The 22,960-nt window shown below is 57.1% G+C and overlaps 2 protein-coding genes and 1 long non-coding RNA gene across 9 annotated transcripts in view; 1 reads left to right on the top strand and 2 right to left on the bottom strand.

Annotated features, from left to right (window-relative positions):
• Positions 1-9,312: 9,312 nt before the first annotated feature.
• NKX6-3 (NK6 homeobox 3) lies at positions 9,313-13,769 on the bottom strand. The gene is made up of 3 exons (XM_082374748.1): positions 12,866-13,769; positions 10,874-11,043; positions 9,313-9,584 (listed from the first exon to the last, which is right to left on the bottom strand). Exons 1-3 carry the CDS (start codon positions 13,245-13,247, stop codon positions 9,363-9,365), a joined length of 774 nt encoding a protein of 257 aa, XP_082230874.1. The 5' UTR covers positions 13,248-13,769; the 3' UTR covers positions 9,313-9,362.
• LOC309619522 lies at positions 9,493-22,468 on the top strand. Its single transcript, XR_014239007.1, has 2 exons — positions 9,493-10,991; positions 20,919-22,468. It is a non-coding gene; the product is annotated as an uncharacterized lncRNA (long non-coding RNA).
• Positions 15,845-22,960, bottom strand: part of ANK1 (ankyrin 1) — a 210,258-nt gene continuing 203,142 nt past the window's right edge. For all 7 annotated transcript variants that reach the window (XM_082374700.1, XM_082374702.1, XM_082374699.1 and 4 more), the window contains one exon: positions 15,845-18,185. In XM_082374700.1, the coding sequence (XP_082230826.1) occupies positions 18,159-18,185 (27 nt within the window). In that variant the 3' untranslated portion in view covers positions 15,845-18,158. The remainder of the gene's footprint in view (positions 18,186-22,960) is intronic.

Genomic DNA, 22,960 nt, shown 5'->3' with positions numbered 1-22,960 from the left:
CTGGCAGCCGGCAGTGAGCCTGAAGTCCGTCCATGGAATGTTCTGCACAGCCCCACCCCGTCGGTCATCCAGTCCTGTGCGGCAAAACTTTGCCACTTGCCTTTTATCACCTGATTAACTGCTTGGCTGTACTTTCTTTTTTTTAAAAAAATTCATTTATTTTAAATTTAGATTCTATTGGAGTCTAGTTGATTTACAAGGTTGTGTGAGTTCCAGGTGTACAGCAAAGTCATTCGGTTATACATATACTTATATTCATTCTGTTTTAGATTCTTTTGTACTTTCTAAATTAAATAAAACATGGACCGAATAAACCAGGGGCTTCCAAAATCATTTCTTGGGGGTAGAAATTTGTTTTCCGTTTTCCCCATTTTTGCCATTTTTTGCCGCTCACTTTCCAAAAGCAAGCCCCATATGTCTTCTGTGGCAAACGAAGTCTCAAGCAGCCTGTCTGCGTGGTCTGAGTTGTTTGCTCCCTTCCGGTGGGTACCACCCTCGCAAGCATCTCTCACCCACCGCGCCCTCTTCCTTCTGCCCCCAGCTGATTGCGGGAAGCTCTCTTTCTCTTCCTCCCCGCTTCCTTCCCCGACCCTTCACCGTTCAGTCTGGGGCCCCCTCTGGAACCAGGGCCTGCAGCCCCATCTGAGCTGGAGGGCAGGTACAGGCAGCGCCCACCTGTGGCTGGGGGACTTATCTCCCCCAGCACCCGGCCGCACCCGTGCTTATTAATTGGTATATGATTGGGCTGGGGCATATAATCTCATATTGATTTTCCCTCTGGACGCCACAGCTTTATTTGCTCACATCTGCCCTGTGTTTAATTGGTGCTTTGCTCTGGAAAGGAGGGATCTTATCGGCCGGTTTGGTTTCTTTTCCTGGGGCACACAGGCATGCACACACCCTCACACTCAAGTCAGTGGCCCAGCCCGGCCCCTCCCCGCCCCTCCCTCAGTGAGCCATTCCTGGGGGGGGAGGGCGGGGCGGTGGAGAATGACCCAGAAGGGCCTTCTGGAGACTTCCCGTCTTTACACTTTACCTCACGCGTTGTGCCTGATCCCGCCTGCGGTGAAAGTGCCTGTGTGAGGCTTACTGGGGAAATGCTGGCTTTGGAGTCGGACCTGGGTTCAAACCCACCTGCTCTCCGTGTGTGGCCTTGAGGCTAACCTATTGCATTTTTCTGCACTGCAGTACCTTCCTTTTTAAATATTTATTTATTTATTTAATTGAAGTATAGTTGATTTACAATGTTGTGCTAATTTCTGCTATACAGCTTGCAGTATCTTCTTTATCTGAGAAAAAGGCAGCATACCTGCTTTGGAGGATTCTTGGGAAATATGGGTCAGTCACCACACACAGTGCCGGGCACTTAGTAGGTGCTCAGTAAACAGTGGCCCCAGTCAGCCCGTGCTGGTGTGAGAGATCATAGCCTTGTGTGCTGGGAAGAAAAAGAAAAAGGTGTCTCTGGCAGCCACTGTGTCCCCGCGGGGTGGGGAGCATGTGTCCCTAGGCCCATGGTGCAGGGAGAGAGTCTCTGCCCCGATGCACTGCTGTTACCACCCCCTTGTCTGAGGCCAGCACCTGGGCTGCGAGGTTTTGTTTTTCTCTTCTAACTACAGTCCCGCATCTGGGCTGGTCCACCCTGGGGTGTTCATAGCAAAGGGAAGACATAAAGGCCAGAGGTAAACACGAATTTCCTATTGACACAACATTAATTCTCCTGCTTGGACAGGTGAATGTGCTTTCACTCACTTTACCAAGATTAATGATGTGTGTTTGCCCACTAAGAGAGGCCTAATGAAGGGCCCTGAATGCGAGCCTTCTGGGTTGGCTGTGGGAAAGACGCCGGCAAGCTGCTCTACGTGGGGGGCAACCAGCCTCTCCACCACTGCCAACATCACCGCCTTCCCCCTGAAACGAGCAGGACGAGACAACTGTTGGTTTAAGAATGTGTCCTGGGGACTTCCCTGGTGGCGCAGTGCTTAAGAATCCACCTGCCAACGCAGGGGACACGGGTTTGATCCCTGGTCCGGGAAGATCCCACATGCCGTGGAGCAACTAAGCCCGTGCGCCACAACTACTGAGCCTGTGCTCTAGAGCCCGTGTGCCGCAACTACTGAGCCCACGTGCTGCAACTACTGAAACCCACGTGCCTAGAGCCCGTGCTTTGCAACAAGAGAAGCCACTGCAATGAGAAGCCCGCGCACTGCAACGAAGAGTAGCCCCCGCTCACCGCAACTAGAGAAAGCTCGTGCTCAGCAAAGAAGACCCACCGCAGCCAAAAAATAAAAGTAAAAAAAAAAAAAAAAAAAAGAATGTGTCCTGACCCAGGGGGTTCTGATGGAGGTCAGCCCACCCAGCCCCCCGCCTGTCCTCTGAAGCTCTCTTCCACCTGTGCAAACCGGGTCCTCGCCCCACCTGCCCCCAAAGCTGTCGTCAAAGGTCGGGTCAGTTTCTGGTTCATTGCTCTGAAGAGTGACAGAGTATTGGAGGGGCCAGGTCAGGGCATCTAAGGTGGGGCTTCTGGCAGAGAAGCATCAGGACCACCGAGGATGCTCTGAGCCCTTAGGGCAGCAGGCTCCTGGGCCTGCAAGTGACGTGGTAACAAGACTGGATCTGAGCAGCTTCTGTTCTGTTACTCGTAGGCTCAGCACAGCTCAAACATGGCAAGAAGGGGCCTGCAGCTCGACTCTTCTCAGCAGAGCAGCACCAGACAGATGATACAGGAGGCTGCAGGGGGTGGCACGGCGGGCGTGGGAGGCAGTTGCCACTCCAAATCCTGGACTCTAGGGTCTCTGGAGGATGTCCTCAGCCTTGGGGGTGGGGCGGACAGACCGGCCACCTCCTCCCAGGCAGCCTGAGCCGGCAGACACGCCGCCACCCACCCGCCGCAACCTGAGTGTGGGTCCCCAGCAGGGCTAGGCGCTGCTCTCATCAGCAATCCGATCGCGGCTCGGAGAATAAAAGCTGGGGATGGGAGGTTTAACCCGGTCCCTTCCTGTCACGAACGATGGTCCATTACCGGGGGCCAGAGCCGAGAGGAGAGCCGGGGAATAAAGAGAGGAAGTGCGGGGACAGCTGTCGAGGAAGGAAGGCTGGGAAACCCGAACCCAGGGCAGCTCCCCTGTGGCCATCTGTCCCCGTGTCCCTACAGGCTCCCTGGCAGGGCCAGCCTATAAGCAAACAACAGGGTTAAAAGAAACATTTTTTTACTCCAATAGTGTTCTTTGAGCTGTAAATTATAGAAACGCAGCTCGACCAGACTGAAGACAAAAGAGTGTGTCTTGTCTCCTGAAAAGGCTAGGCTTGGCTGAAACATTGTCACCAGTTCAGTCCCGCTCTCAGATCCTCTTTCCACTGGGCTGGCCCCCTTCCCGGGCACGCCGAAGGCCAGGCCACTTGGCACTCCAGGTAGAGAGGGAAGCGGGCGCTCCCCAGAGCAACGTGGTCCTTTGCTCATTGGTCGGGACTGAGCCGCGGGCCTATCCCTGGACCAATCCGTCACATGACCAGGGAGGTGGCATTCGCTGATTGGCTTAGAATGATGTCAATCATCCGCCCCCAGAGATGGGGGTGGGTCGGCCCGCCCACACTAGATCAATCAAAAATGGCAGGTAGGTTGTTCTCCGTGGAAAATCAGGGTGGCCTTATCAGAGGCCGCAGGGGTCCGTGCCCGGCGAGCCCAAACCACAGAAGTGCGCTGTGCCCTTTTCCTCCTCGCAGAGGGGAAGCTGCCGTTCACTGGGCAGTGCACAGTACTCTACAGTTTTCCTGCAGCTGGGCTGCAGAGCCCTCTGCCCTGGCTGTTTCCACCGTGGCATGAGGTGCCCCGGGCAAAGCAGCGCTGGAACTGCAAGGCCAACGCTGCTTTCTCTTCCAGAACATAGAGGCAGCGGGTTAGCAAATTCCTTAGTTAGGGCAGGGCCTCTCCCAAGAGCCCTTGGAGGTTTGAGTGTATTCGATCTTTCCATAGTATCACAGGCACAGGACTGATGCCAGTGGCAGCAGGAAACCAGAAGGGTCCTGCCATCTCTCTGTGCTTCCTGAGGAAGAAGATCCAGACCCTTTGCACCTTTTCTTGCACCCCTGCTGCCTTCCCTGACTATGTGAGTCTTTGTCTCCTGGACAGGAAAGAAAAGTTGCAGAATTCAACGTGGGTCACTGAACAACTCAGGGAGAGCCAACGTGAATTTAAGTCAAGTTGGGCTTCTAAGATCACCATTTGCCAAATTTGTCTACTCCCAAGTCCTGGGGCACTTGTTAACCAGGCACATTCCAGGGCCACACCTGCCCAACTGGGTCAGAATATCCCAGAAGGGCCCTGGGTATCTGTATGTCTGACAAGGCCTAGCGTCAGGCAAGCTTAGGAAACTGCCTAAATGAATATTTTCTCTGGCTGTGGTGTATCTGCTCCATCCAGGGACACTGGCCATCAATTATAAAGCAGCAGAAACCATACCAAGAAAAACGGTGTTCACTGTAATCGTGCACTGCAGTGCACTTGATCAGTGAGCCTTTGATGAGGGGACCTCACCTGGTCCTCTTGTGTCCTCTGTAACTTTCAGGTCCTCATACACCTGGCAGTTGACACAGGCCTGGCCTTAGAATGGAAAGACAAGGAGTTTTGACCTTGGGTACGTAGATTCATAGCATTTGAAACCACATAAAACACAGTTAGAACCCGACTGTGAGCAAAAGAAGAGATCATTCTGGGGACAAGAAAGCAGCTGCTCCAAGGCACACACACAGCCCTCCCAGGCAAGGCCGGAGCCACCTCAGGTGCAAGACTAGACTCAGAGAGGCCCAGAGCTGAGACGCAGGGCGGCAACTGTTAGCGGTGGCTGACAAAGGAGAAAGGGGGATTTCAGAAGCACAGGTCCCCGTGGGCATTTGGTGATGGGATAGAAAGCCCAACTTCGGTCAGTGCATCTCTATGTATCTAACAGTTTTTTATTGAGCACCTAATTTGGGCCAGGCTCTGTGCTCTGAGAAAAGGAGGGTTGTCCATACACACTCACACAGTCATACCCGCCGTCCATCTTTTCGCGCCTACAAACCACCTGGAGATCTTGCTACAAATGCAGATTTGGATTCGGGAGGGTTGAGATGGGGCCTGAGAGTCTGTATTTCTAACAAGTGCCCAGGGGAGGCGGCTGCTGCTCGTCCGTGGACCACGTCTTAGGTTATCGAGGCTTCAGAGCAGGACGTATAGACCCACATGCCTTCAGGGATCAGGCAGGGGATGGACCTTGTGGGGACCAAGCCCGGGGATGTGCCAGGAAATCGTGAGGATCACGCACGGGACCAGGCTTGCTCAGCCTACAGACCAGCTAAAGTTTCTGTAAATGCACTGTTCTGCCTCCCAAAGAAACACATCTGCAAACTGAATTCAGCCCTCAGCATCTGACTTGACTCCACGCCCCAGAGTCCAGAACCTCAGGCTTTTGCCAGGTAAATGAATCTGGTCACACACGAGGCCTTCCACAACCTCCAGATGGCAGTTGACCTGCCGGGGCTTGAGTACTTATAGGAATGGGTAGCTGTGACTTTGAACCTGCCTGTCCCACTGTGAAGAAGAACTGCTTAGGACTGGCTCTGCCGCTTCCTGGCAGAAGGAAGGAGAGGGTGTGAGCACGCTGATATGGGAATGCCCACCCCCTTTTACACCTTGCAGGTGATTTCAGTGCATCTTCTGCTGGGTCTTGCTGATAACCATATCAGCTTCACTTTACAGATGAGGAGGCTGGATTTCAAGAGGTTACCTAACTTGGTCACAGTGACCCAGCGACTACTTGGTGACATGGGGACCCAGACTCGGGACTGTCGGCCTCCACAGCCCTCTTGAAATAACATAGCAGATACTGTTGGGTGTCTGTATATGCCATGCACGCTCGTGAGTTCTGATCTTACAGAGACCGTGCGAGGTATGTATAATTACTCCCATCTTACAGATGAGTAAACTGAGGCTCAGAGGTTAAGTCACTCGCCCAGTGACACAGAGAGAGGTGGCGCCAGTGTTCGAGCCCAACTCTAACCGAACCCAGTCCCCTCTGCCATGCTCAGGCAAAGACTCGGGCTGGCTGGTATCTGGGCTCAAATCCTGGGGGTGGCTGAGAAGGAGGAGGGATTGCCAGCAGTGCAATTTCAGTCCCCAGTCTTTTGATTGTTGCCATCGGGATATGGCCATTTGGAACCTGCTAAGACACTGTCATCCCTAGCTTCAGCCCCGCCCTGCTCGGGACACGTCAGATCTTTCCTACACTGGAAGCCGCAAGCGGGAGGGCTGTGGACGGGGCAGAATCTTGCCTGCCTTTGGGAGCCTCCTGGGCTGCTGGCAGGGCAGGACTCGGTCGCTCTCGGGAGCCCAGGGCTGAGCGTCTTTCTCTTTGTTCATCCCTGAAAAGTTTCTCCTGTGGTCAGAGGGAAGTTGCCAGAAACATGAATATTCTTAAAGTTGTGTAGTTTTGTTTAACTCAGCATATACAAGAAGGCCCTTTGTGACCTGGAATGGAGAAGGAGAAGGGAGGTGCTATGGCTTATGATTTCTTTATGATGGATGAAGTGAAATAGTCCTGAGTTCCTCCCAGCTACACACACACACACACACACACACACACACACACACACACAACACACGAGTGTGCACGCATCCGCAGAGGGCAAAACTTATCCCAAATTACCCTCGGGCATCTGGGCCATTCACCTTTGGCTCTTCTCCTCCTTCAAACTGGGAATCTGGTCCCTTGATGAGGCCTGAGCAGTGCCTCTTCCTCGCTTGGCCCCGTACTTGGGAGCAGGGGTGAGGGAGGGGGACTCCAGGAAGGCTGGAGTCCTTGACCCAGAGGTTCCAGTGGCAGGTGTCCCAGAACTTGGACATTGGAGGAGGTTTTGTTTAGCTCAGCAAATGTTTCCTCGGCGGAAAAAATTTTCCCTCCACTTGATATAATACTGACCCCAAACAATGGGAATCAGACATGCAAGAATTATAGCTATAATAGAGTGTTAGGATTGTAATACACTTACGAAGAAGGCAAACGAGCCCAGTTTTCTTGTTCCTGGCTTCTCCCCACACCTGCCTCATGACTTTGCACCTGCATTATGTTGAAAGCCTCCTCTGGCCAGCAGGCCCCAGACTCTCCTCAAAGTGCTCAGGAAATCCTGGGCCCTGCCTGGCTCGCAGAGTTTTTCTTCTCTGTGGCTGTACCCGGAGGGTCCTTGGGTCCTCTCAGGTGGCCATCCGGCCTGCTGCAGCTCAGGACCCCTGTGTCAGCTTGTGGTCAGGAGCACACAGGGCAGGTGCTTCCTTATTATTTCCTTCCCACCTTACGTGGAGAGAGACCGAGTGTGGGCCTCGCTGTGGAATAAGGATCACAGCTCAAAAGCACCCTACATCTTCTTGTTATGGCCCTCCATCCTCTGGGTCCAGTGGGGTTATGATGAAGGCTTGGTGCCTCCGTTTCCAAGAGGCCCCAAGCTGGGGTCTCCCTCCCACCCTCTTTCCCGCTCCAGGCGGACTCCACCAGCCCAATTCTCCCACCCTTTGGGGCCCAAGGGACCACAGAAGGACTTGCTGGGACAGCAGAGGGGGCAGGCTGCTCACAGCTTGGAGGCCTTGCTGGAGCTGGCGTGGATGGTTACAGCTGGAAGGTCCTGAGAGCACATCTCATCCCAGCCTCTGGTTTTACAGGAGAGGCCTGTAAAAGGCGCTGCCCCTCGCAGTAGACGTGAGGGCCTGGACGTCAGCTCAGGTGGCCTCATCCCACTTCTGGAACTTGGTTTAGGTAACTTCTGGGCCTGTGTTCTCTCACCCATGCAACAGGGACAATCCCTCCTCCTGGGTTTCTGGTGGGGTCACGTGACATAGTCGGGCCTTCCACGTGGGAAGAGTTAGTAGGTGTTCAGTCCTTGTCATTGCTGCTCTTCTCTGCCCCGGGATCTTTTCCTTACGGTACCGAATTCCCCACAGATAATTTCCCCCATGAGGCTGTGAGCGCCTACAGGTCAAGGACCCCGCTGAACGCCTCTCGGGTTTCTGTACTATGGCGCTGCCTGGCGCATACCACCGAGACTTGAGACCGACCGATGCCTGCAGGTTTCCTGATTCCCAGAGCCCTGTCCCCTGGGGGCAGAGACGCTGCCCTCTGGAGGGCACCCCCAGCAGCTGGCACGCCTGGGACCCCACAGACAGTTTTTCGGAAACACATGAGCCATGGGGAGGTTTCTGGGACTTTTATTTTTACCCTTTATTTTTTAAAAGCCAGTGAAGATGGGCGACCGCCTGGTGCCTTTTGTGCTGCATTCCTCTAGGGCCACCCCACTCACCCACCCCCGCCTGCTGCAGCCCCCGTCCTTCCCACCGGCTGGGCAGCGCCCTCCGCAGCACCAGCTCCAAGGCCAGGCTGCAGGACGCCCCAGGGAAGGGAGGCTCGTGGGTCCCATGCGAGCCCCTTCCGCCAGGTCCTCTCCTCTCCTGCGGGGGTACCGCGTTGGAGGAATAGGGGGTTCTGAGGTCCCTTCCTGCCCCGAGTCCCTCCCCGGCAGGAGGCTTCCTTCTCTCTGGGGGTCCTGTCCTTGCACCGGCAGGTACCGAGGGGAGCCCAGGTGGCAGGCTCTGGGGTGCAGCAAGCATGCCGGCGTTTCTCACCTTCTCTCTGCCTATTTCCCCAGTGGGCGCTTCTAATCTCTTCCTGTCCTGGGTTGGGGGATCCCCTCTGAGGGCAGAGCGGAGAAGGGATCACAGGAGGACTGCTCCCCCCAGGGGCACGATCCTTGAGTTGGGGTGTCAGGGGTATTCCTTCTTTGCTGGGACCCATTTCCCCTCCCTGGGGTGGGTTTCCTCCCACCTGGATTAGGTTTTGGGCTCTGGCCCCTCAAGTGGGATCCTTCCTGTGCCAGGGTCTGAGGAGGGTCCCTGGACATACCAGCTCTCCTTCTGCAGTCAGCCCACAGGGAGACCCTTGCCGGAGCCAACGGTTTCCCTGGGGGAAGACTCCCCCCTCGCAGCTATCACGGTGGCGTGTCTGGGACCCCACGGCCAGTGTCCTGGCCGCAGAGCCCGATCGCTTTTCATCTACCTGTGTACTTAGAATCTGCAGAGCTGGCAGGGCCAGACCTGGGCCCACAGAGGTGCAAGACGGCGGAAGGGGTGCCCGGTCTCAGGACAAGTTCACGTCTCCCCCTTTGCCCCCTCTTCCCTTAGGAGACTGGCCTCCTCCCCCCCTCTTCCCCTCCATCTCCTGCTCCTCCCATTCCTCCTCGTCTCCCTCCATCGTCCATCCTCCCCCTCCTTCCTCCCCCCTCCCCCCTCCTCCTCCGCAGCCCCCGTTAGCCTTTTGGGAACCGCGGGGACGCGGAGGCCGGCGGGGTCAGCCGTGCGCGCCCAGGCTGAGCACCGAGAAGGCGGCGCGGTGCTTGCGGAGCAGCAGCCGGATCTTCTCGTCGTCCGAGTCGGGGTCCAGCGGCTTGTTGTACTCGTCGTCATCATTCTCCGAGGCCGCGCGGTCCCCGCCCGAGGCCCGGGGCGTGGAGGACGAGGGTTCCAGGGCACCCTTCTTCCGCCACTTGGTCCTCCGGTTCTGGAACCACACCTGGGAGGAGAAGGGCCCTGAGGATCACGCTGGCGCGCGGCGCACACAGGGCCCCTCTGGGGAGGGCGGCTCCACTGGGTGGCAATTATCCCCCCAGCCTCATCTTTATCGTAAAATAAATGGTTCAGCAATGCACTAGGCAGTCATAGTCACACTACTTTTTTTTTTGAGGGGGGCAATAAAATAAAAATAAATGTGAGTGCAGCAGCCCTTTCGTCTTAGCTCTAACCCTCCCTGCGGTGTATCTGCCTCTCCTTTGCCATCTGGGTACTTGGGTGGAAGGGGCTGACATGCTTTTAACCTCACAGACCTTCACTGAGCTTCATGAATCATTGCCCCCCAACTGTGAAAATAACACACGCTCATTACTGGAGACAGGAGCGTGCAGAAAGGACCCAAAGAAGCGGAGTGATACGGAAAGGCCTTCCTCTTAGACTCGGCGCTTCCTCTCCTTCGGAGTTGACATTGGGCGGAGGGAGCTGCCCGGGTGGGTGGCCGGCTGGAGGTGCAGGGCCCTGAGGGAGCCCAGGCCCGGGTCCCCAGCTGCCCTTGTGCTTCCTTCTCCCCTGAAGCCCGTCGCCTTATCACAGTGCCGGGTAGTTACAGCATAGCCCAGAGCTTGCTTCTTTGGTGCCCACCCCAGAGCCCCTCAGGGAACAGTGAGCCTCTGAGTTGCCAGGGGTGCCCCTGGGAGCCTGAGGGGACAGAAGCTGCCTTACCCACCGAGTTCAGGCCCGAGGTGTGCAGTTTGAGAGAGAGCCGTGCCCCGAGCTGAGCAAAGAGACTCAGACTTCACGGGCAGGCGTGGGGAGGAGTTATCTTCACTTTCGAGTTTGGTGAACCAAGGCGGGCTTGTTTGCCTGGCTAACGGAACAAGCCTGAAGCCAGTTCTGATCCGGCCCAGCGGCTGCCATCAGCTCTTGAAACTTTTAGCCTCGACCGTGCAGAGGAGGGGAAGGCATGAGGTTAGAGCCCTATAATCCAGGGTACTCACTTACCAGCCGGTGACCTGGGGCAAGAGGCTCAGCTGAGATTGTTTCTTCTCCTGTAAGATGGGTAATAAGGCCCACCGCCAGGTTGCTGTGAGGTTTAAATGGGCTGCTACAAATAAGGCTCTCAGAATAGGGCTCAGGAGATGACAGCCATTTGGCGTTAGGGTCATATTACCGTCTCCAGGGTTAGGTGGGCAGGCGGTGCCCAAACACCAGGACGGCCTCCCACTGAGCTGCACTTGCCAGGTGAGGCTCCTCGCTGCCAGGCAGACACCTTCTTGTCCCTCACACACTCACCTTGACCTGCGACTCGGTCATCCCCAGCGAGTATGCCAGCCGTGCCCTCTCGGGACCCGCCAAGTACTTGGTCTGCTCGAAGGTCTTCTCCAGGGCAAAGATCTGGTGCCCCGTGAAGGTGGGCCGGGTGTGCTTTTTCTTGTGGATGCTGTCGCTCAGGGGGTCCGGGGCTGGTGGGAGGAAGGAAGTGTGCGGTTCGCGGGGTTGGGGGGTGCCAGCCCTGCCCCGCCTCTCCCACAGGGTGAGCGCCCGTACGGAGAAGCCGCTGAGGTTGCAGGGGCACGGTGGCACCTCTCACCCAAGCAGCATACCTCTGCCGTGTCTGGGTGGGCGGGGACCCCGAGGGCGCCTGCCCCAGGTTTCAGCTAATTAGGGCCAGAGGATGCTTAGAACTGGGTCTCCTTGTGTAACGCCCTCCCTACGCAGTGATGCAGCCGCGCCCCGAGGGGCGGGAGGAGTTTCCTCTGGGTCTCAGGGACGTTCTTGCAGGTCACCGAGAAACGGATTTAGCACCTTCCACCAACCGTCAGGGTCCCAGGGGCCCGGGAGTTCCTCCACTTCCTTGCTCTTGAGATCCCATTTTCCAGGTTTCCGGGAAGCCAGAACCCTAAGCTCCAAGTTACTGCTCTCCCCTGTCACCAGGCCTGGGAGTCATGTGGCTTCAACCCCATGGAGAGTCCGGACGCGGAGCCTCAAGAACTGACCCCTGCCCCGCCAGGGCAGCCTCTCAGGAGCTCGGCGGGGGGGTGGGCGGGGGGCGGATGGGGACCAGGGGAAGCAGAATGCCCACGTGCAGGGCCTCGTGCAGTGCAGCCGACCCTCACATCCCATGTCCTCACTTTACAGGTGAGGAAGCCGAGGCACAGAAAGGAGGCGAGACCTCCTGAGAGGCTGTCACCCTCAGTCCCCTCCCCTTGTGTTAATCCAGCCACTGACTCAGATACTTCCCTGTGTGTATACGTGCATTCGGGGTTGAAGAGCAGGAGTGTGGAAACGGGGTGCGTGTGGGTAGGCGGGCATGGAAGGGAGAGACAGGGATAACTCAGGCCTAAAGCACCCGCAAACCAGGTTATAGCATAGCTTCCAAGAGATGAGGTCTCGGTCCCCTGTGGGACTCGCCGCGTTTCAGGCTGACGAGGGGTGTGAGGGTCCCGAGCAGCATAGCGGGCGGAAGGCAGGTGTGCTTCGGGCTTTCCTGGGCCGCCCCAAGCCCCTGTGCCAGTGCAGGAGCCCCCAGGTGGGACAGAAGTGGAGGTCCCTCTGCCCCTGCCTGATCCGGGCCCAGGGGTGGTTCCTGCAGCCACTGTCACTCCCCCCGCCTCCCGGGTGGCGCTCCCCTGCCTGTGCACGACCTGCCACCTCCTCCAGGCCTGACTGGCATCCTGGGGGCCCCGGACCAACTCTCTGAAAACCACGGTTTGGGGATGGGTGGGTGAGGTCCCCCGACAGCGAGGGCCCAGTGGGGCTGGACTCAGCAGCTGCTCCCGGAGGCTGGGTGGTACGGGTGCTGCTGTTGACATAAACCCCGAGGAGGGAAGCAGGCCCCCTTGATCGCAGCGGGACCGAGATGGGTTCAGGGTACATTCTGTGTCCCTGAGTGCTGCCGGCGCACGCACGGGGGGCTCTTTGGGAAGGTGATGCAGTGGCAGATTCTCACTGGGGACGGCATTTGCCTGCTTGGACGAAGTGCTGACACGGGCTCTGGGCGGGAGAAGGAAGGTGAGCAGGACCGTACACAGGGTGGGGTTGAGCCGTGTGGTCTCCCGGGACCCCAGCTTCCCCAGGAGGGCCGCTGGTGAGGAGTGAGGGCGGGGGTCAAGATGCCCATCCGAGTGAAGCCGGGGTGGGAGGGGGAGGGGAGAAGCCCGTGCTGCACCAGGTGGAGGGCCGGACCCTGGGGTCTGCCCCAGGCTGTCGGATGGCGGCCGAGGACCCCTGTGAGCGTCCGTTCCCGTCCCCCGTCCCCCGTCCCCCCCTCCTCCCCATACTCACTGTTGCCGCATGGCCGCCCGCCTTGCCAGTCCTGGCCCGTGTCCGCCCAGCAGTTCCGGGTCCGGGTTGGGTACTCGTTCCCTGCCTTGGAGAAATTCCCCACCTGGGGACCGTAGTAGACCCCCTGGGAGCCGAGCCCACCGAAGCCGGCCACGTGGGGGTAGCCGGAGAGCAGGCAGCTGTTCGGCGCGGCCACGGGCCTGCTGAGGATGTCCGAGATGCCATGTGGGGTCCCGGCGGGCGGCTGGGGGCCCAGCCCCTGGGGGCTGAGCTTGTAGAAGGCGTTCTGCACAGAGTACTGGCACACAGGGGCCTTCATCTCCGAGAACTGAGCCAGCGGCGCGTTGTTCAGCAGGAACGGGCCCTGCAGGTTGGACTCCATGGCCCCTCAAAGGGCCAAGGGGAGGTGGGAAGCCCAAATCCAGGCCCCTAGAGCCCCCGAGCTGCGGCCCAGATTCCCATGGCAGCTCTGGAGGGTCAAAGCTGTCCGAGCCCCAGGCCGCCCTCCCACCCAGGCATCCGGCCCAGCCCTTGCCCGGGGCCGGGACCACGTCAGCCGCGGGAAGTCAGGTGCTCCCAGGGCAGGTGCGAGCCCTCCCAGCACCCCTGCCCTCTGTCCCTGCCCGGCCTGGGGAGAGGTGGCTCCCCCCGCTTCAGCTCAGGCCCCTTCTCTGCCTCAGAGTCTGGGGACCCTCCATGAGAAGTTTCAAGTTCAGAGAAGCAACATTTCCCTGATAAAGATGGGGCCCATTAGAATACAGACCCGAGACTGGCTGAGCTGCTCGAGCCGCGTCGCCATTGGTGGAAACCCTCACAGGCCTCACATTGGCTTTTCCTAGACAAATTGCACTTTGAAAGATTGACTGTAAAATCAGCCAGCGTGAGTGTGTGTGTGTGTGCGTGTGTGTGCACGCGCGCGTCAGAGAGAGAGAGAGAGAGAGAGAGAGAGAGATGGGGGGTGGGGAGAGAGAGAGAGGGGGAGAAAGAAAAGAGAGAGTGCTCTGGAACCTATGTTCATTCTCAGAGGGTCCACCAGCTCCTGGTCCCCCAAGTGAGCATCTAGGAAAAAGCGCCCTGGGGGGCCCCTGGGGCAGCTGGAGGGCACAGTTCCTCCAGCTGCCCCCTCTGCGGGCTCAGGGGATGCGGTCCTGAGGTGTCCAGGCCCCTTCCTGTGCACATGCCCAAGCCTCTGGGGGAGTGTGCGGTCTGGACACAGATGCTTCGCTTCCCTCCTCCCTGCTGGGACGGGTAAGTGGGGAGGCTGGACTTTGGGGCCTGAGAGCCTGGGGCAGGGGGTGGGAGTGGGGCACCTCTGGGAGTGCTGGCTGGGGGTCCCTCCTGGCTCTGCCTCTGCCTCTGGGCAGCCTTCCCTGATCCCCCTGTCCTCCCTTCCTCCTCCTCCGAGGACTCATTTGTGCCTCTGTCATGTTCTGCCTGGCTGGGCACCTGGGATGGAAACCTTTGATGGCTGAGATGGCCGTTGATTCAGTGGTGGTGCCTGTGCCGGGCTCTTGGTTGGCGCTCAGTAAATATTTGACGGATGAGACTAGGTTGAATCGCCGAGCACCCATATGCCTTTCTTTTCCTAATGAATTTTTACAACATACAAGGCTCTACTGGGGTCTCTCTCCTGTTTTACCAACAGGGAAAATGCAGTAAATAACTTTGGTCATTTCTGCACGGAACAGCATCCTTTCCTGCAGTTTTAAAAAAAATGGCAATCAGCATGTCGCTGGTCTGGACATGCAAAATGACAGGAAATACAGTGGCTGCCTGACAGATGGACTTCTGTCCCTCCTCTGCCTGGCAGTCCCAAAGCCGTTTCTGACCAGCCCATGGTCGCCCTTTGGCAGGTGGAGACAAGCCTGCTTCTGGGTTTCCTGCAGGAGGCCAAGGGCCCAGGCTGTGGGGAGGCTCCCCTCTCACAGAGAGCCGGCTCTCCCCATGCTGCTGTTATCTGCTCGGGCTGGAATTGGCCATGACCCTGTAGCGTAGATGACGTAGGTTAACACAAGAAAGACCTCACCAAGGCTGTGGACCTTGTTTTTCTGGAAATTTGGATTAAAAATGAGAAAAGTTCTTATCGGTCTGAATTGGCTGTGCTCCAAAGCTGCCCATCACAACCATTTGGGAAGTTGAACTCCAGTTCCCAGTGTTGCTGCAGGAATCACCTAGGAAGTTGTGATTCTGAGCCTGTGCTTTACAAAACCCTCTGGGCGAGGCCGGTGCACAGCTATGGCTGGTCCCTTGGCCTGGATGTCTTTTCTGATGCTGAGAGAGAAGCTTCACAATCAGAGTGAGGGCGGGGAGTGCTCCTAAGACCCTGTGACTGTGATTTGGCCATCCCCCGACCCCCACCAATGATGGGAACTTGTGAGGAGGAAAATCTGCAGTGAATAATTTGATTCTTATTTATCGCCAAGCTTGACAAAGGCATTTGTGTTCAGGACTCCCAGGATGACAAACTGAAGAGACTTTTGCAATTGCTTAATCCCTTCCCCCATTTGACAGATGAGGAAACTGAGGCCAGCTTGGTGACCAGCCTTGCATAAAATGTTAGGAACTAGTTAGGAACAGAGCGATTTTCTTGGAAGTTCTTGAACTCTGAGTGGCATTGCCTGCAGGGGCCAGATGCCTTCACAGGGAGCACTGGGGGGGAGGGTCCCCCTTGGTGTATGCCCACTGTGGGTTCAGCCACGTACCCTGGTGTTTGTGGCGCGCCCCCCTCCCAACATCTCGGACCTGCCCCCATCACATGGTCCTCAGGTGGGACAGAAATCTGCTCTACCATCTGCGGGGTGGGGAGTGCCTCTCCTAGAGTGGGTGGTCCTGATTAAGGGGATGTCCAGGTTTCCAGAGAAGGTGGGCGCCTCCCTGGGGCGCAGGCCTTCCTGCAGACTGATCACCCCCAGACTCCCCCAGCGCCCCCTCTCCACACTCCCCAAAGATGCGCCGGGAAGGAGAGATGGAGGCCTGTGCCATGAGTCGAGTTCTTTATTAATTTTGACATTTGTTCAGCTGGTGTAGGGAGAATGCTCTATACATCAGAGTGGAGTGGGGTGCGCGGTGGGAAGTCCCTCCCAAGAACAGAGCGTGTGGGAGTCAAGAAAAGAACCATTTTCATAACAATTTAAAAAATCAAGGTGATTCCAAAACTTCTAAACAGCGTCTAAGGTGCAGACTGCAGCATTCTCTAGGCATCGTGTGGCGACCCCAGACGTCTCCCCTACAGCTCCTACTAGCAGCGGACGCAGCATGCCGCCGGCGGCCGGCGGGCCAAGCAGCCAAGCCAGACAGAGCGAGGAGCCAAAGCGCAGCCGGGGCCTGGGCCGCGGCTCTACAGGAGCTACTGGGTCGGGGGCGGCGGCGCCCGGGCGAGGCAGCGGCAGATCGCGGCGGGAGGCGGCCCTGCGCCTGTCTTCCTCGGCCTTCACTGAGTCCTGCCGGCCGCGGCGGGGCGGAGGGACCGGCCGGCGGGGATGTTCTGCGCGCGGCCCCCGCAGGGGCTGGGTCTGGGGCTCGCGGACCGCCGCGCGCGCTCGGGCTCCCACTCCCCGCCCGCCCCTCGGGGAGCCCGGCCAGCCCCGCCCGGACCCACCGGAACACTTGTGCGCCGGGGCCAGCCGGGGCCTCAGGGGCTCTGACACCGAGGGAGCTTCTGTGCTACTTGGAAGGTTCGGATGTGTTCTGAGGACATCTCGGCAGAGAGGCAGGGAGGAAGGTGACCGGACATCCACACACAGTGGCCCTTGGGCGGGCGAGAAGAGCCTGCAGTCTCTCTCCTGGCCCGGAGGGCGCCGCGCGGGGCGGGCGCGTTGTGCTGATTCGGGCCTCCCTCTGCCGGGGGCTCTGGTGTAACTTAAGGCTCTTCCCCGATGGCACCGAGGCGAGGAACAGCCGGCCGCCGTCTCCGTCCTGCCCTGACGGGGCCCTGGCACAGGAGGGTCTCCTTCCAGGCTGGGGCCTCCTGGTGGTCAGCCATTTCTCCCCCTGCGCTGCCTCTCCAGGGGGTTCGGGGTGGGGCGTTGGTCAGATGGGGGCACTGAGGCTGCCCAGCCCAGGCCGCCCATCCCGCGGCTGCCTGGACTTAGAGCACCAAGTTCGCTCTGGGAGACCTCGGGGTGGCGGCTGACCTAAGAACGGGCAGGTGCAATCCCTAGCCCTACTCCCTTCCTTCCTCTTTCACTGAAAGACAGGCTGTAGCTCCTTCTCCCGCAGCCTGGAGAAGTCCTCAGGAGCTGAGCTATTAGTGCTTTGTACATACTGCTAAAGTGTTTCTATTGGTTTGCATAGTATTTATTGTTTTTCATATACACAAGGCTGATTACTGTACAGTTGACACTTTGAACACGGACTATGATATAAGTGCTTGAAGATATAGAAAACCTCTTCTCTATTGAACATGCTGGTGCAATCCTGGGACAGCCACCGGCCTTCCCCCAGCTGAGAGTGAAGACCCTTTCGGATGGGCACTGGCTCCCTCGGAGCCCTACAGCTAGGCCTGGGGGTCCTCGCCTCAGAGTCTTAAGTCCCTAACACGAGGAACCCCGAATGCACTCTGAAGGTAATGATTTTCCATTGGAAGATGATTAAAACTGAAACTGGCAGAGAGAGCGACAACATAAAAAAAATTCCAGTTTATCCACAGGAGAGTCTATACAACTCCGGATGTCACAGTAAAATCTGTGTGTATACTGAGCAGAGGGGAGAGGGGTGTGTGTGTGTATGCATGTGTGTGTCCTGATGCCATGTAGAGCGTTCTGGAAGGTTCCGTCCACGGGGGAGTGGCAGGGCTGGTCACACATGGAGCGTGGAGGTGTGGGGAAGGCTGGCGGATGAGGGTAAGGGATTAAGGTGTGGAACTGATTTCATGTCTAGTTTTCTTTTTTTTTTTTTTTTTTCCTTTCCAGGAAGCTCACATGGATTTCTTACAGATGAGGTTGAAAAAAAAGTACCCTGTAACAAGTCGAAATTGAAATGATTTAAAAAAATATCTCATCCCAGCCACAAAAGAGCCCTTGTTTGCTGTTGCGTTCGGTGCTCTCCTGCGCTTGTTTTACGTCCCCCTCTCTCTCTCCCCCCTCTTGCTGTTTCCGTCCAGACTCCCGAAAGAGATCCAACGTCGCTAGAGGCAGGATAAGACTGTAGGTCATGCGTCTACAGTCGGTCGTTCATGCGAACAGGTGACTAAAGGACGTCCCTTACAGAGGTCATGCCGTAAGCCTCCAGGGACGTGTGCGCGGCTTCCGGGGCCTCGGTCCAGCTCTCGGGTGCGTGGCGGAGTGTGTGGAGTTCAAGGGTTGGGTGTCGAGGTGTGATCCTGAGGGACACACAGAGAGGAGTCACTTAGAATTTAGAGGCGCAACTCCCAGCAAAAACCCACTATCCGGAGTTTTGTGCTGGCGGCTCGGGCAGGGGTGAGTCAGGAAAAGCAGCCTCCCCAAGCCAGGCAGGAGCTGAAAGGCGCTGAGCTCGGCCCGGACCTTCCTGAAACACCAGCCATCCTTATCCCACTGCCCGACGCAGAGGCTGCCACTAGCTCCATGCCCATCGATGAGCTCCCCGGGAGACCCTCCTGTGGGGTACTCTGTGCCCGCGTGGTCACCTGGGGAGAGGACCCCGTGTACCCAGCACCTAGGAGAGGGGCAATGTGCTCGAGCCCAGAAAGGGCCAGGCTAGGCGGTGGCAGCACCCTGGCTTGTTTGGTTTGGTTCAGCCAACATGCATTGATGTCTCCTGTGTGCCAGCCTGGGGACCCGGGGATGGAGCAGACATGGCCTCGGGAGCTCGCGGCCTCAAGGGACCTCAGCGCCTCTTCGGCTCTGGTCCATACCCCTTACTGTCGGGGCCTCGGGCTCCTCTCCCCATGCCCTTTGGATGGACAACCTCTCTTGGGGCAAAGAGATCTTTGAAAAACAGATGGCTTCTCCCCAGGGGACTATGTATGTTAGGCTGGAAGACAGCAGCTTTGCCAAAGTGAAGTTCAACTCTGCAGCCTGGGAATCACAGCGACACAGGGCTCCTGCCACCCCGTGGGGCCTGCTCTTCCAGCCTGGGGGGGCAACTCCATCTCCAAGACCAGCCACCCAGGGTTCTGTCTGCAGGGACTTAACATTAAGAGGAGCTGACAATCTCCTGGGTGGGGTGGGAAGTGACACAGAAAGGTGGAAACTCACTTGAGGCACAGCTGTCCCCGGACAGGGAGCTTGTCGTGGCTGCTACAGGTGCCGGGGCTGGGGAGGAGGCTGGAGGTGATCAAGGGGAACTCAACCCTGAGTGGTTCCCCAGGGATGGAGGGTGGGGCTAAGCTCCTCCTCCCCAGAGCGAAAGGCCAGGCCTTCTACTGCCATGGCCTGAGCGAGCTGTTGCCCTGGAGGGGACTCTCCCATCACTGCCAGCCAAGCCGCCTCCTCCAAGTCCAAACCCGCACGCCCGCCACTGCCTGCCTTTGTCCTCGGCTCCCCCGTCAAGGACACCATCCGGTCTCCACTTGGCTGAGGTTCTGCCCACCACCCTTCAGACCTCTCCTCCACAAGGCCTTCCTGAAGACTTCAGCTTCCCCTTATCTGTCCTCTCCTGTTGCTGCCTTGCATGCAATCTCAGAGTGCAGTTAAGAGTGTGAACTCTGAAGCCGGTCCGCCTGCGTTCATATCCTGTCTCTGCCAATTTCCTGCTGTGTGGCCTCGGTCAAGTTACTTACACTCTCTGGGACTCAGTTTCCTCTGCTGTAAGACGAGGGCAGTAGCAGGACGCACCTCGTTTGACTGTTGTGATGTTGGAGAGCTAACGACCTAGGAAGCGCTCAGGACACTGAGCGGTATTGGATGCCGCTGTGCTTGGGCTCCAGAAATGCCCTGTCCTGTCTGTCCTCTCTCGTCTGCTTACTTCCCTGGCTAGAGTATAAACACTCTGAGGGCAAGAGCAAAGCCCTTACCCTTTCTACCAGTCCCAGAGCGCCTACCCCAGCGCTAAATAAGCACGTCTCACATAGGAGATGTTATGAAAGCTTGAGCCTGGGGAAGACAGGCTACCATCTCCCTCCCACTCTTCTGCCCGGACACAGAGCAGAGGAGAAAGTTCAAGGCTGAGAGATCATTCTAGCATAACCGTTCTTCCCATCTCTGGGTGAGCTGAGGCTCCAGGAGGCGCAGGGACGGGCCCGGCGGGAGCATCGGGGCAGCAGCAGGGGTGGGAATACAGTGCGTGTCGATTAGACTCTAATAGAGCCGCAATCTCCAGCTGCGTCCAGTACTCTTGCCACCGCCCTGGGTGCCCCTGGACACGGTCTCACCCTATAAACGCTTAGAAAAGAGCCTCCTGCCGCTCCTAGTGGCTGTGCCGGTCGGGCTTTTTTCCTCGTGTCATCTCTCTGTGCTGTGCCACCTGCCCCCTCCCCCGCCAGCGTCTGCGGCTCTCGCCTCTCTCCTCTCTCCTGCAGCCCCAGACTCTGATACACCTGCTGGAGCTGGCGAGTGAGGGTGAACTGCCGCTTAAAAGAGCAAAAGTAAAACACGACCCCTGGCCTCCTTGCCTCCTCCTATTGAGATTACTAATAGACTAATTTTCAAATTTACTAAAATACTCTATTTAGTCAGAGCCAACACAGGTCTTGCAACCACAGTGCCTAAATGGAAAGTGTCTCTTAAAAAGTGAAACAAGAAAACAACAAGAGCCATCTCATGGCTGGTGCCACCCAGCGCCCGGCCAGGTGCCTCTAATCCAAGGACACAGGCTGCCTGCTGCCTGCTGTCCTCTGGCAGCGCTGACACCCTGGTTCTTGGACCTACGTACCTGGGCACTAGAGCAAAACCCACCAGCTGCTACTGTCTGCTGCACACCATCAGGCTTGACTCCACAGCTATTTTCTAACTGCTTAAGTACAACCAGAAAGCACCCCTCACCCACACGCCGGGCCTCCTGCAAAGTCCTTCCCAAGGTTGGGCGTGACTGCAGGGGAATCGGAACAGGCGCCTAGGATTGGGGTGTTCGGCCCTTTGGGGCGTTCCAGGGCTTTGAACACTGTCGCCATCACTCATCTCTGCTCACCCTTTAGGTGTAAATTCTACAACTGTGCCACGGCACCTCCGGGAGGTTTGGGAAGGAAAACCAGAATTGGTCCTGATAACCCACTCTTCAATCTGCATCAAAATCACTCGAGCTTGCGGCCAAATCCTGAGTTCCAGAATTGTCATTCGGTAGGTGTGGGTCAGGGGCCAGGAGTCTGCATCCTAAGCAGACTCTCGGGTGACTGTGATGTGGATGGCACTTTGAGAACTGGTGGATTAGGACTTGACAATTCAGAAAGCCTCTCACGAACAGAAACCCATCGATCGCCGTACAAAGGGAATATCGGCGTTATTGCCACTTTACAGCTGGGGCGCCTCAGGCTTGGAGAGGTCAACTGACCCGCCCCGGGTCACGCTACACGTAAGACCTGCAACTGGTTGAGCGCCAGAATACACCGTTCTCCTTACTCCTCACAGCCAACCTCACAGTTACCCTGGTTATTTTCAAGCCTTTTTACACCAGTGTGACACACAGAGGGACTAATTTCATCCTCCCTCGAGGAGAGGGAGGCTTAGGGAGTGAAACAACATGTAAGGTAACCTGGAAACTGGAGGAGCCAGGCCTGGACCCTGAGCCCCAACCCACTTTCACTCTCTCTGAAACAGTCAATTCCCCTTGTTCGCAGGAGGCATGTTCTCTCAAGTCGCCAGGAGCCCTGAATTAACCAATACTTGGACCACTGCTCCCGAGGAAAGTACAGTGCAGAGTTCCTGCCAGCCTCTGGTCACAACAGTTTTGTCAACCAATGAACACACAACCTTGTGTGTCTCTCTTTAAAGACAACATATTTCATGTACAATTGACCCTTGAACAATGTGGGTTTGAATTGCACAGGTCCACTTATACATTGGCTTTTTCCAATAAATACAGTATCTGCATTTTCATTTTACAGATCTTTAAGTGAACTAAGTGTGGGGAAAAGTTTGTATTGGATTACAGATCACAACACATAGAAATAAAAGAACTAGAGTTTGACCCCAGGATTCTATCCAAGCTGTTTCAGCTTCCCACCCCGGGGGTGAGTCATTCATCAATTCCTTCGCTTTTGAGGCAGAGAGGGCAGTGCTGGGATTTTCAACTGCCTGGGGGTTGGCGCCCCTAACCCCCGAGTTGTTCAAGGGTCAACTGTATACTGTTGCTTTAGTAACACTGAACTCATGTCCGACAGAGCTATAACTCGTGCCTGAACGAAGCTCCTCTAAATACGGACTTCCCACGCACGGCCCATCACAGCCCTGCTGCTCTTAGGAACACTAGACAGCAGGGCCATTTCAAACAGTGAAATCACCAACAAACAGCACAAAAATGCAAAAAAAAAAACCCCGTGACACTGAATAGACCGCAAAAAGGGCAATTGTTCAGAGTGTGAACTGAAACGGGGACAGAGAGAAGGCCTCCTTGTTTGACCTCAGCTGGGAACAGGCACGCAGGGCATTCGGTGCTTCACCACTGGGTGCGCGTCCCTGCAAGGCCACGGGCGGGAAGTGCTGGGGGTGCTGCGTTTGGGGTTGCAATAAACTGTAGCTAGTAGGCGAATTCGCACGTTTGCAGTCATTCGGAATCTGTCAACGCTGGGGACCGTGCACGCTTGCGAGTGACAGGCAGTACGTACGGAGGACCAGAGAGCCCTCAGCGGTCTTTGTCTTGCTCGGAGGGTAGAGCATGGCAGGCCGTCCCCCGGGCTGTCCCTCCCGAACGCTGGCTTCCGCACCGCTGTCCCCACTGCACGCTCCCCTGGCCTCTTCCTGGCGGAGGCCCTGGCCCTGTGCTGCAGCCCGGTTGCCCGGCTCCGCGTCCCTGACACCCACGCCCGGTGGTCTGGAGCCACATCCCCTGGGGGGGGGTTCAGCCACTTTGCAGATCACCTACAGAAACATTTTTTGAAAAATGTCTAGGCTCCTCCTTTCCCCTCGCCTGGCTTCTGGGCTGCCTCTCTCCTGTTTGGGAACGTCAGCAGAACCTGAGCCAAACAGAAGCTGGAATTTAAAGCTTCTGTCTCTGCCCTAAGAAAAATAAGGCCCAAGAGTG

This window comes from Balaenoptera borealis, assembly GCF_965194805.1.
Source record: "Balaenoptera borealis genome assembly, chromosome: 21".
NCBI classification, from domain to species: Eukaryota; Metazoa; Chordata; class Mammalia; order Artiodactyla; family Balaenopteridae; genus Balaenoptera; species Balaenoptera borealis.
The sequence above is the reverse complement of the archived record's forward strand: the minus strand, read 5'-3'. Positions and strand labels throughout refer to the sequence as shown.

Coding starts and splice junctions, on each gene's coding strand:
- NKX6-3 (XM_082374748.1), bottom strand. CDS start 13,247: ATGGAGTCCAACCTGCAGGGCCCGTTCCTGCTGAACAACGCGCCGCTG. Junction 11,044..12,865: donor CGGGCGGCCATGCGGCAACA/GTGAGTATGGGG, acceptor TCCTCCCACCAG/CCCCGGACCCCCTGAGCGAC. Junction 9,585..10,873: donor TGACCGAGTCGCAGGTCAAG/GTGAGTGTGTGA, acceptor TTCTCCTCCCAG/GTGTGGTTCCAGAACCGGAG.